The sequence below is a fragment of the Electrophorus electricus genome, chromosome 6, assembly GCF_041902795.1.
Source record: "Electrophorus electricus isolate QZ-2024a chromosome 6, ASM4190279v1, whole genome shotgun sequence".
In the NCBI taxonomy this organism is placed as follows: domain Eukaryota; kingdom Metazoa; phylum Chordata; class Actinopteri; order Gymnotiformes; family Gymnotidae; genus Electrophorus; species Electrophorus electricus.
Window position 1 is genome coordinate 16,551,402 of NC_137502.1, and position 12,819 is coordinate 16,564,220.

Here is a 12,819-nt window from a genome sequence, read left to right on the forward strand (position 1 = left end):
TAACATGCTGAAGAGACCCGACAAGCTAACAGACTGTTAACAAGTATTTAACTGAGGGAACCTAAAATAGAAATACAGTACAATGAATAGAGTAAAGATTTGTAAATACATAGATCCACATATACAAATGTCATGTGTGAAGGTATCTGTTTGGAAATTGTCATCTCATGTATGTAAAAGTTTGCTATAATTATAATCAGGTTTATTATAAAGCGCTCATCACGGTCAAATAAAGGGTCATCAAAAGGAAAACAAACAGCAGCCTTTAAGAGCCTTCTTTACCAATCTTTCTTTGCGAGTCTAAAAGGAAATCATCCCAGAAATAATAGGCAAATACACAGTTGAAAATTTGTTCCAAGGGATTCTGTAGCTCCTTTACAAAAACAAAGCATGTTATGATTATCAAAGAGCAACAAATAAACAGGAATATTTAATAACTTGTTAAGTGTTTTTAATGTGTCATAGATGCTTGCTGAACACTGTAAATGATGCAGAAGTAACCTGTTTAACTAACATTTGCCTAGTTGGCTAATGTTAGGATAGTTATCCGGAGGTAGATAACTAAATGTTATAGCAAGCATTCTAGCCAACCACAACCAGATACACATTCTAGGTACAAAATCTAGATATTATTTTTACATAAATACAGTTCAGTCTAGCCACATTAGCAAACACATTCTGAATAAGAGGATTTAGCTAATCAACTGCAGTTCGCTTGACCTAGATCACGTGATTAGTATGTTCCGAAGACGAGGGCAGTGCTTAAGGCCCATGCGGCATGCCACTAATGAGATTCATCAATATGGCAGGTAAAATGTGGGAAAACTTTATAAATAAATGAATTGCTGAGAGATGTAGCCTAGATTAGACAATAGACTGTAACTTGGGACCATGTTAACATAAAATGGCAGAATTCTAATGTCTGTTATAGTTTTGACCAGGTAACAACTATTTATGTTCTACTATTTCTTGTAACACATTGTATGGTAATTTTTAGCACGCCGGCATCTAACTAATTAATGTTTATATGAGAATAAAAATTCAGCTCAGAATAAATTTGAATAATTAATTTAATGAGATGCATCAGTAAAAGTATTTAGGCCATGCAATGAATGGCATTTCCCTATTATTCTTCCTACCTGTTATACAACAAATTAGACATCTATACTTTTTTTTGTATGCAGTACACCAGAATGGAATTTCATACTGTACATTATTCAGTCATGATTGTCAAAGGCTTCTGTGCTTGTAGAAGCAGTGATATGAAAGTTCTGAGAAACGTACAGAAAAGTAATTTTAAAAAGAATTTAATAGTCAAGATATACAGTTTCACATTGCTGGTTACTGGCTCATAGGTTCAGTCATAGTCATACAATGTAGTATGGGGAATAACTAAATGGACAGAGGCATGAGAAAGATGACACTTTTTAAACTCCTAGTCCTAACTAAAGGAAGACAAAACCAAAATGAAACCAATCACACACAAATGAACTGACTAATAATAATCATAAATTTTCAAACCAAATGTAACTAAATACAGTCCTTGGGAAGGTGCACAGTGTGGCCTCCTTGCTCCCGCTTTTGTGCAAGTGGCAGCCGCCACAGTATATTTATGGTAATTGAGAGACTACATCCACCCAAATAAGGTCAGGGTTTGCCATGGCCGTCCAAACCACTGGTTCAACAAATGGAGACATTAGTCTTGTGCTCTGACATTTAGCCCTGGAATTGATGTAACCTACTTCTGGATCGCTAAAAGCATACATTCCAACAGAGCCATCCTCAAAGCCTACATGCACACACAGCGTATCAGACAGAGCTAGAGCAGAGGAGCTCTTAGATAGATAAATCATCCCTACCCTCTTTCCGTCCTTTGCTCGTTGTACAACCAATATTTGCTTGATATTTGGGTCAAACAAACAATTCTGACACCTAACTGAAGGGTTGCAGATATAGACTATATATTTATCAGACATGTCCACAAATTGTTGGCAGACTTGTCCTTCAGCATTCAAAGAGCACAGTTTCCCATGGTAAGTATCCAAGATGTTTATCTTGGATCCAACTACAGAAATGATCCCATACTTCCCATCTGATGACAGCTTAAAAAGCAGTGGTGGATACTGGAAAGATTGTGGGAACTGGAACTGGTGGCAAACAGTCTCATCTGTTAGCTTCCATGTGTACAAAGCTCCTGAAATGGTAATCACAACCACATACTCTGGATGGTGTGCTAGTGGGTGGAAGGCAACCACTTCTGAACAAATAGAACAGGAGAACTGACTGCTGACATAACCAGACCAGAGACTGACGGCCAGAAGATCCCCATTATGAATGCCCATAAGAAAAGTGCTCTCAGGTGAAATGATGGCATCTTTAAGATGATGGTGGATGTTGCAAACCACATGGCCACTGCATAACTTCCAGACCCTTGACAGGCCTGTTTCTGATAGAGACACTGCAAATTTGCCTTTTGGAGTTGTCAGTATCTGAGATGCTTGACTACCACAGATTCTGTGAATGTTTTCATTTGTACTGGTGTCCCAGACATAAATGTCCCCTGATGCAATGGTCACAATATGCATGTTATCTGCTGAGAGAGCCAAGGCCTCCACAGGACCATGGTGAAGTAGGTGGCCTGCCACTCTTCCACCTAACACAGTCCACCTCCACACCTGGTCAGAACCATCTGCAGTGTAGAAGTTAGCCCCACCATGTTCTACAACTACTTTCAGCACCTTTTTGTTGGATTTAGGAGTGGAGGCTGCCACTGCAATAATACCCATATCCCAGTGAGTGATACCTGTGCTTGTGACAGCTATTAGGGAATTATCCTTTAGCTTAACAAGTTTGAAAGTTTGGGTGCTTCTAACATCAAGGGTTAACACGCATTGACCTGTCAGCCTATTCCATACTAAAATAAACAGGCAGTCCTCCATCAAGGCAATGATGAAGTGTGCATTGTGATCCAAAACCGCTTGAACAAAGCTTTTGCCCTGAGGTGTGTTGAATTGGTCTTCTGTATCTAATAAATGTGCACCAGTTATTTGGATCTGTTGCCTTTTGCAGATAAGGAGATGGTTGCTCTCAGAGTGATCTGTACTTAACACTTTCAACGGGCTATGACTGAGGGTCTCTTTAATGAGTACTGGCTTGGTAATTATCTTAAGGTCCCATACAAACAAACTTCCTCTGCAATCAACACAGGTTATTTTCTCTCCGTTCTCATGGAGGATAAGATCAAACAAAGACATTCCTGTGGAACAAATGAAGGACCCCAAAGGTTGAACACTTTGAGTGTCAAATATACTCACAGTACCCTCCTTCTGTCCACAAAAAATCATGTGACCATCCACAGAACATGAGATGCATGTTACATTATAGGAGCACTGGAGTGGGTCAATTGTCATTCCCTCAGCAAACACATTGACAGAGCTCCTTTCCTTAGAGAATATGAATATCATTCCATTACTCACCAAGACACCCTCCATAGTAAAAATGCTATTTGGACCTTGTTCTGTATGTTGAGTCTGAACTTCCTGGAGGTGTGACGGCGCATTAATGTCCCATGATAGAAGCTTACCACTTTGAGTGGTGAGCATGAATATATCAGTGGAGCACCTGACATCTGTAAACTTTACTTCTGAGGACTGGGGAAGTTTGAAGACTTGGGAATCACTCCCATTCCAGACCCAAGCAGAACCATTATCTTGAATAACTACTGCAAATCCAGAATGAGATATGGCTGCCTTGGTAATTGGCGATATCTCTGCTGTTGGCAGCACCCAATGCATGGCAGGCACAGAAGGTGTGGGAAATAACACTGTATTTACCCCAATGCTTCTCATTGCACTATCTTGGTTGAGAGAATCCCCTAATGCAGAGAAGATATGTATAAAGGGGAACACGTTGGCCTGCATGATCAATGCTAAGTCAGCAGAACACTCCTTCAACCAGCAGGCTGAATTTTTCAGGACAGCAGTGAGGAATCCAAGTTCTCTGCGCAATATTTTCTGTGATGCTGTCTCTAGCCAGAACATCAAATCCTCTACTTGTCTTGCGTGGAACATTGCATAAAGGAACTCTTGTGACATCAACACTTGACCAAGCTCCTCAGTATTTCCACTCTCCATTAGATGGAAGGGAAGCTCCTGCAGTTTTCTCCGATTGGGACATGCACACTCAGATGAAGCATTGATAGGAACAATGGATGTGAAGGAATGAAACATCCAGGGTTGACCAGGAACTTGCCTGTCAGTGTAAATCTTCAAGGGCCTGTCATTTTGGATAACTTGGGGGTTTGGCATTTTCATTCTGTGGCTTCCAGTGATGAGCAATGGCTTAGCTGTTCCACATGCCCACCTGCCACTAAAATAGTCTGCCAGCACAGAGTGCCTTTTCTGTTTCTCCTTTGAGCAAAGGTACCTCCTAAAGATGACCAAGTTAAAGTGCCTGCTAATCCAAAACAGTGTTTGTGTGCCGATTGTGTTCCTTCTCTCTAGAAACCCCTTCAGGTCCAGCAGTAGCCTCTCCACCACAACCTCAGGGACCCTAAACCTATATGGTACAGAATCCTTTACTGGGAAGAAAGTTGCTAGAACCTCATCATCACAAGAGAGAATGTCAGTCAATTCAGCCTCAGTCAAACCACACCTGGACAGGGTGAGAAATTCCAGCGTTCTGACAACTAGAACCTTTCCATGTTTTTCCTCAAGGTAATCTAAAAAACGACCAATGTTTGTGTGGACCCCTGGGACTAATGTTTCAGGTGTAATCTCTAACTCTGAGCTCCAGTTACAAACCTCTCTGTACAGGAGCTCAACATACAGTGGGAGAGAGCATTTTTTAATAGCTTGATTTACATACATCTGCTGACCTGATGTTATCCTCTTATTGGCTGCCAAGAGGAGAGCTGACAACATATCATTGCAGCTTTTACTATCTAATAGGCCTAGCTCAAAGAACAGGGTGGATTCTGGGAAATATGTCTTGATTGCTGAAAGAAACCCAGACTTTGTTGGTGTGGAAGAGATTAAAAGTTTTATGTTAGAAGGGAAAGTCTTGGGAAGCCAGGTCAAATCTAACGGTCCATTTGTATTAGGTATTTGGTCTAGTCCATCTATGACGAGGACTAGAGGATTTGAGGAAAGTGAGCTTTTGGCCAGGAAGTTGCAGAAAGTTTTCTTCAGCTGAGAGATGTCTATGGAACAAGAATTATATGGCTGATTGAAGCATAAAGCAATTTGATGGCATAGGCTACTGAGAATTTGCTTCAAGGAGCTGCCAATATCTGCAAAGTGCACAATAATCACAGGGTCCTGGTCCTTCATCCATGTTTTTATCTGAAAGATGAAGTACCTTATTAGTGTCATAAGCATGCACATGAGCCTCAAATACTCTTAATTAAAATTAACCTAATGCAGAAACACTTCAATTAAAACATACCTGACTAGCACAGTGGGCCAAAAACACAGTTTTGCCTGTGCATGGCCCACCAACGAGAATTAGTGGATGTTCTGTGTCCTGCTCCATGTATGCTTTGACCTGGCTAACCTCTGCACGCTCGATTCTGTAGAGACGGGAAAAGACGCGACACAGGTGTCTTTGTTGGGAGAGGGAATTTTGGGCTTGGCTTCTCTCCCTCACCATAGAGCTGTGTATAAGCGCCATAAGATCTGAGCACAGCTGCTGTCCTAGCTCGTCTGCGTAGCGCCGTTGGCAGTGCCGCTCACTGGCCGCGGTGTACACCAGTGCCCCGTGCGATTTCACCAGGCCGGGCAGGAAGTCGTCACGGAGCTGGTTCAGTCGGGGCATTTGAGCCTGAAACTCAAAGTGCTGCTCGTTTCCTCTCTTTCTCTGATCAGCTTCTTCAGAGGTTTTATGAACATAACAGAGGCATCTTCTGATATCAGCAGGGGAGCCTTGCAGGCCATAGCGCAGATCATTCTCAAGACCTAGAGTTATGATAGCCAAAATCATCTGTCTGCATGTAAAAATCTGAAATAAAAAACAGGAAGGATGCAAACATACTTACTGGATCTAAAATATTTCTGAGCTCTTTCCGAGTCAATCTTGCCCTCTAGAACACACTGGCTCACAACGTCATTTAAGATCTTTCTTCCCTTTCCAGCCACTTCATGCCAACTGTTCTCTATTTTGCTCCTTGGCTACAGAAATGAAACACTTTTTGAAATAAGGGACTTATTGTAGATCATGTAGGCATTGAAAAACAATGATACCTTTTTAATTTACCAAACTCCCAAAGACCCTACCTGGGTATCCTGTTGTTTCTTATACGCATGTTGGCTGAGCAGACAGAATGAGGAGGGCATGGTGTTCTCATTCCTCCGATAGCATTTCTCTAGGGCATCAGAGCTGAACCCCTTCTGCTGGCAGACCTGTAGTATTGTCAGGAACTCTGAGAGCTCCACCTGCTCCGGTAAACACGCACTGCCATACTGCCTCCCCACCAGGCCCTGGCCGGCCAAACACGCAGGCAGAGCAATTTATTAGTGTTTAAGAAACACCTTTATTATTGTGCATCAGTGAAGGGGATACTTCATTTTGCACTCCGTGTATATAATGCACTAAACGTAATGATTGCTGCTGTTTACATTTTTCATTAAGGCACATATCGGCTTTGCGCATTTCCTAAAGAACCTTTTATCTTTGCAGCATGCCTCGTTAAGAATTAATTTCTTTTTCTAACATCACCACTGAGATGTCGTCTGCGCAAAACACGGTCACTTTGCATAGACATGCATAAAACTCAATATCCCACTGGGCTGCAGCTTTGCCGCTGATCTATGGATTACAACAGAGCTCATTACCACAAAGAAAGGGCCTAGCGAATTCTGCCGGCACTCGTCCAGTAACTGTAGCCGCTCCTGCTGCGTTGGCCAGTTGCCAGGATCCATCCCTTCATAAGGGTCAATAATCTGCATAAAGCAAACATGGATATTCAGCGTGTTTGCTATTATGGTTGTTGAATTTGTTCTGCTCTAACCACAAGCACTCATTACATAAAGTTTGCGTACTTGGTTTATTTCATTTCATACACAATGACCTGCCTAAAAAGACATCATTATAATGCCATTCACAAGCTGTTTGACTTTAATAATTAAAGTGCACTAATGGTTGAACAGCAAGACTCCACCCTCAGATAAGCAAAAAAATAGCCTGTTTTCATACAATAAGCACATAACTACATAACTCATGTTTAAAATAAAAACAAAAAAAACAAAAACAAAAAAAACCAACTCCCCACATGTTTACTGAAACACCATAACTCTCCTCACTTTGAAGTCGACCCCATACAAGCGTCTACAGTGGTCCCTCAGCTTGGGAAGCACATTCACTCTCAGAACCTTTCTTTCTAGCACCGAGTCTGAAAGACATTGGGGCAATACAGCCAGATTGTTACTAACATTGGATATATGCAACAGCAACAAATGTAGCACCATCAGTCAACACACAGAAATGATTCATTATTTCTGTTCTTTTAGCATATTGGTTTTTCTGCACCAAATGGAACATAGTGGCACTCAATGAAGTTTCATGTTTAAATTTTCGGTATGATGACTTTTCATATTTCACATCGTCTACCTCTAAAATTCAAATAATCTGAACTTTAACTCACCCTCTGGGTTGGAACACAAGTAAACCTTTACACAAGCCATTCTAATTTAGATGAATCATTGATCCATGTTCACACTCAAATCATATTCATACTACAAAAATAAATAACAAAAACCATATGCAGAACAGGGGTCGCTCAGGTAGCCTGTTCATGTTTCCAGGTAGTGAACCCTGGATTGAAGCATCAAGCCGGGTAGGGGCTGGTAAATGCTGGCAGAACTGGAGGCCCCTCCTCATTCCACTTGTGTTTGGACTCAACTTCCTGACATTCCTAAAAGTGCACATATCCTGATATTAGAATCTGTGGGGTACCACCTACTCACTTCTCTGGACTTGTAGACAGACAAGAGGCTCCAGTGTGAAATCTGCCTCCTTGCTTTTTATAATTTATATATATATATATATATGAATATATGAATATGAGAGAGAGAGAGAGAGAGAGCTCTGTGCATTTTTGTGGAAAGAGTGCTAGCTTGTATACACATAAATCTAACCCCAATCTTGAACCTGAGAAACCAAAACACAATTTTAGTTCCCATATAAAAAAATTTAAAATAATTAAAACATTTTAAATACTAATAACAATTCTTAAATATTCCTGCAACATCTTATTATTTGTGTTCTTATTATGGACGCACAGACGAAAGAAGTCACACGTCCACTTTTCTTATTTTTTTATTTAACATTTTTACACAATAAATACAAATTATTTTACAGCTAATATGAAGAAAGAAATGTTTTCCCCTGTTCTCTGATACTGTCACTGCAGCAAAAGTCTGAGAGTATGCCATCTTTATCCAGCAGCATTAAGTACTCTTCAAATAAAATACAAAAAAACTCAAATAAAAACAATTTAAAAAAAAGAATTTTACAAGAGTATGTGGATGAAGCTTTTTAAAAAGTTGCAGAGTCCAAACTGTCCAAAGGAAAGTGGGTATTATTAAAAAAAGAAGAGCCAAAATTTGAGTGAGAAGGAGTTCTCACACAGGATGGACCACACTGAAAAGTATAAACTTCAAAACAAGTTTGATAACATTCGAAAGATCTCAAGGAGATCAACAAGAAAATAGGCTGACAAAAAAGTGACATAAGGACATATATTCCTATATCTTCCACTGATTAAAAACATCCAAAACAATACTCCACCCCCACATCCTCAAAAGTACAGATCCATCAAGATGTTATTTACACAACCCTGCTCTCATTACCAATACTATGCTAACCTCTAGAAAAAAACATTTTTCTTACCTCCTGCAATCAACACAGAGGGAATAAACAAAGACTCTTTTTAAATTTTATTTTTTTTGCAAACCACAGAGGTGAAATAGTCATCCACACAAGATCAAAAACTCAAAGTTGGGCAGCTATGCTACTGACAATGGGCAACCCGTGACAAACAAAAACAAAATTTAAAGAAACAAAGCAACACAACTTCTGGAAAGTGCCGAGATACATAGTATACTGTTGAAAATATGGTACAAAATACAGATACAGATTGATATTAATATAAATACCAAGCAATCAGTACTTCATTTAGGATGAAATGGGAAAAGGACTCGTATTTTGGCTTCATAGATAATAAGTGAGATTTTCCCCGAGTTCCTCACAGAGAAAGAAAAATACAAACTGACCCAAACTAGGACACTCCAGACTTGCACAACAGAGAGACAGCTGCCCCTTGTACAAAATAAAAGCCCCTGGAACTCTATAGGGTCTGCTCTTTCTCTTTTTCAGTAAATACAATGAAAGGGCTCTATAACTGTCTATCCACAGCCCTCTGTAACTCACTTCAACAGACATCCGAAAATAACGTACCTCCCTCCAGGAGCAGTGAGACAGCTAAAGTAGCCAGTGCTAAAGTAACAAGAACGCAAGATATGGACTAGGAAGGAACATAATGCACTTTAACTAATACTCCTTTATCAATTGTATTGACACTATAAACCGGCAACGGGGCACTGCTGGCCTCACAATTCGTTCCCGCCCATGCGCACGCCGGCACCATTAAAACTCAAGAACCTCTGCTCGCTCTGCCTTTCAACGGCTAAGTATTACAAATACTTACAAATGCAGGTATTCATGAGAAAAAAAAAAAGGGAGCAAAGAAATATGTGTATTCATTATTAATGGCCTTGGATGAGTATGCTGCAGAGGACGATATGTCTGGTTAAAGGAGGAAGAGAAGTAGCAAAGCAAAATGGAGGATCCAGCCTTCATTCCCTTCCACATCGTTCTCCTCACCTTCCACAGTTCTCTTTCTCGTCGTGACGTCGCGAAGCAGCCGCTCGGTCACGTCATATGGCAACGTCTTGTGTATTTTGAAGGTTCTATGACAACAGTAATGTACTGTACTAGCGCAAATGGGATATGTAAGATAGGACTATGAGGCGCTGAAGCAGAGAGTATTTGCAATCGCCGCCCCTCTGCTATGCCTGGCCCCTCTGTGTGCCGACGTGCTCGGGAAAAGCGCTCTCTCCCAAACACCTCCTCATATTGCATCCTCTGCGCTCCGGAGACGTGCGTGTGCAATAAAGCCTCGTTCAAACCGACAACGCTATTGGTCCGCGTACGTCTGCTATCTCACATTTGTACAGCAGATCATTTCGATCGCTGAAGCCATGAGACTGGCCGCACAGCATGGTCTGTGCCATCGGGTGGGTGAATGACAGCAGAATCTTCACCCGTTACCCTGGAGTTCATGATCAAGATCAAAACCAGACTTGAAACGGTGTATGACTACATATATGAGGACTAGATTTTGGCATGAAAAGGGTTAAAGGCACCAAAACAGTCTGTGACGCCAGAAGAGGTGTTTCCAAGGATAAGGGGGGGGTGGAGAAGGGAAGGCGTGTCTTTGAGATGCAGTACTCCTTGTTTCAGAGTGCTGGGAGGGTGTTTTTTTGCTAACCCCGCCTCTCCAAGACCAGTGGGAGGAGTCTGAGGTCAGGCGCAGATGAGTACAAAACAGTGACTGCACTGCTACACCAGTGTGATCTCCACCTCCTCCGTCTTCTCCACCTGCCTGCGAGGGTGCTGTTTAGGGGGAGGCGGGGCCGCACGAACCTGACGGAGGAAAATACAATCGGGCTGAGATCATTAGATTTATACACCTGTCTGCCTTTTACTGCGTTTATGACAAAATGGAGAACTGTTGTGCCGTTTCTCTCCACAGAGAGAATGCAACTGGCTAAGAGAGAAGCACAGGGACACCGTGACGTGAGGGGTTCCGTACAGGCCGCAATTTGCCCGGGCCGGATCCGTCCTGCGGGAATCTCTTCGGCTGGGAGAATCCTGGGCTCTCTGGGCTCAGGCTGGAGTTGTGATCTGCACAGAGACAGAAAGACCCAGGTAACCCATGCTGGGTAAAGCAGGACGGCACATGGAAGAGGAAGGCCTCTCACTGTGGGCGGGGGGCTTCTGCGACCCAGGCAGCTTGTGGTCCCCGTTGACGGAGGGTGAGCGGGGAAGGGCCGGGCCAGGGGCGGAGTCCGGACTCGCATACGTGCTGTAGGTGGGCTGCTCGTAGAGCGGCAGCGGGGGGAGGGTCGACTGCAGCCGCGCGCACGATGACACCTGCACGGAACACAGGTCATGCCAACACAATGTGACGGCACACAACAGTGGATGTGTGAACACGCAAAACGAGGACACTCCCCAAGGCTTAAGGTATCAAAGACGTTAGAGGCCCATATTGCTCTCATCATCCTGAGAGGAAAAGGTCTCTGTGAGTCCATTTACATCACACTACAAGACATGACAATAAAACAACTTCAAAATGTATTTCCTGCTTTACTCCAGACGCAGTGCCGGCTTTGACTGTCAGATTGCTAAAAGCAGGCACTATCAATACTGAGAGCAGCCGGGCCATGTCAGATTTAAAAGGAAGCATCGCTGTTGTTAGGAGGTCAGACTAGGTTCAGGTCACATGGTTGGGGATAGAGACTGATGTCACTTACCTGGAATTCATGATCTGATTTACCTGTGAGCTATAAAAGAGCTCAGGACTGAGAATGGTTCAAGTTTTTCGGCATGTTGGAGGCACATGGACTTTTTTGTTCTTTCCTCCTAGTGCCTTTGTTTGCCTCCACCAATTAGAAAACAAATAAAAATATAAAACTGATGGAAAACCCAAGTGGAGTGAGAGGTGGTTGTGCTGGCCTTTTTGGCAACCTGAAGGCGTCAGGGCAGGGAAGTCGATGCGGACCTCAGGTAAGCGGACTTTTCTGGCTCCCCAGGCTAATGCACACACAGAGCGGATGGACCTTCTCGTCCTTATACCGTGTAGGTACAGCGTTCACGTTACGAGCTGGTCAGTATATTTATGTGCTAGACAACCATAGCCGTAATACTAGCTTGGCAAGGTTGGGTTCGTAACAGCGTGAACATATTAGAATTTCTAGCCTTCAGTTTCTGGCTCCTGCCAAACTGCAGAAGGTCAGGGGTCGCGGGAAGCGGTGGTGTGCACATCTCCCGGGTCTCCTGCGCTAACCATAACAAACATATGCAGACAGGCCGCTGAGCACGGGGGATGCGGTGTCTCCCGCTTGGGAAGCAGCTCATTAAGCAGCGCCTAAATAAGGTCAGTCGCAGGAAGGAAGGCGGCACGCCCGTTCTAATGAGGCCGCCGGCATATCAGACCCAGACAGGAAGAGGGCTCATCTGTGGGCATGGTGCAAGAATGAACCCTACGTGCACATACTGCCGTGCATGGTTGTGTGCCAAAGCAAGTGTCTGTGTGTGTGTGTGTCCATGCAATGATGCATATCGAGCCTTGCTACTCTCCTACCTGGGTGTCCAAAGTCCAGTGTGAGTCTCCGTTTTCTGTGGTCAGGTCCTCCACAAGCACTGATGGAAAGACGCCCACGCGCCCATTAAACTCGCCCTCCCAGAAACCATCGTCCTCCTGATTGTCCTTATTGAGGATCCGGATGACGGCGCCCTCAGGGAAGGACAACTCCTCATCTGTTTGACCCTCGTAGTCATATATGGCCTTCACAAAGCTCACTGAGACAGAGTGGTAGAGAGCGAGAGAGAGAGAGAGAGAGAGCGAGAGAGAGAGAGAGAGAGAGAGAGAGAGAGAGAGAGAGAGAGAGAGAGAGAGAGAGAGAGAGAGTGTGTGTGAGTATGTATGTGTCAGAATGGTCTACAAAACACTGCATTTCTTTATCCCTACCCTCAAAC

At 43.1% G+C, this 12,819-nt stretch overlaps 2 protein-coding genes across 4 annotated transcripts in view; both read right to left on the bottom strand.

Moving 5' to 3' along the window:
* Positions 1 to 1,221: 1,221 nt before the first annotated feature.
* Positions 1,222 to 7,780, bottom strand: LOC113576978 (NACHT and WD repeat domain-containing protein 2). The gene is made up of 7 exons (XM_081715220.1): positions 7,640 to 7,780; positions 7,299 to 7,387; positions 6,831 to 6,938; positions 6,273 to 6,476; positions 6,035 to 6,167; positions 5,446 to 5,954; positions 1,222 to 5,342 (listed from the first exon to the last, which is right to left on the bottom strand). Exons 1-7 carry the CDS (start codon positions 7,677 to 7,679, stop codon positions 1,611 to 1,613), a joined length of 4,815 nt encoding a protein of 1,604 aa, XP_081571346.1. The 5' UTR covers positions 7,680 to 7,780; the 3' UTR covers positions 1,222 to 1,610.
* Positions 7,781 to 8,299: 519 nt separating this feature from the next.
* The window catches only part of fchsd2 (FCH and double SH3 domains 2), a 48,581-nt gene continuing 44,061 nt past the window's right edge, over positions 8,300 to 12,819 (bottom strand). The window contains exons 17-20 of one of the 3 annotated variants that reach the window (XM_027009344.3): positions 12,425 to 12,642; positions 11,040 to 11,211; positions 10,871 to 10,962; positions 8,300 to 10,701 (exon numbers count right to left, since the gene is read on the bottom strand). In XM_027009344.3, the coding sequence (XP_026865145.3) occupies positions 10,618 to 10,701; positions 10,871 to 10,962; positions 11,040 to 11,211; positions 12,425 to 12,642 (566 nt within the window). In that variant the 3' untranslated portion in view covers positions 8,300 to 10,617. Of the gene's footprint in view, positions 10,963 to 11,039; positions 11,212 to 12,424; positions 12,643 to 12,819 lie in introns of all 3 variants that reach the window. The other 2 variants (XR_014124138.1, XM_081715833.1) reach the window with 2 other exon arrangements.

Excerpts from the sequence above, each read along its gene's own strand:
- LOC113576978 (XM_081715220.1), bottom strand. The coding sequence starts at position 7,679 with ATGGCTTGTGTAAAGGTTTACTTGTGTTCCAACCCAGAGG. Across the intron at positions 7,388-7,639 it reads CTTGTGTTCCAACCCAGAGG|ACTCGGTGCTAGAAAGAAAG; the intron begins GTGAGTTAAAGT and ends AATGTCTTTCAG. Across the intron at positions 6,168-6,272 it reads AGAAACAACAGGATACCCAG|CCAAGGAGCAAAATAGAGAA; the intron begins GTAGGGTCTTTG and ends TCATTTCTGTAG.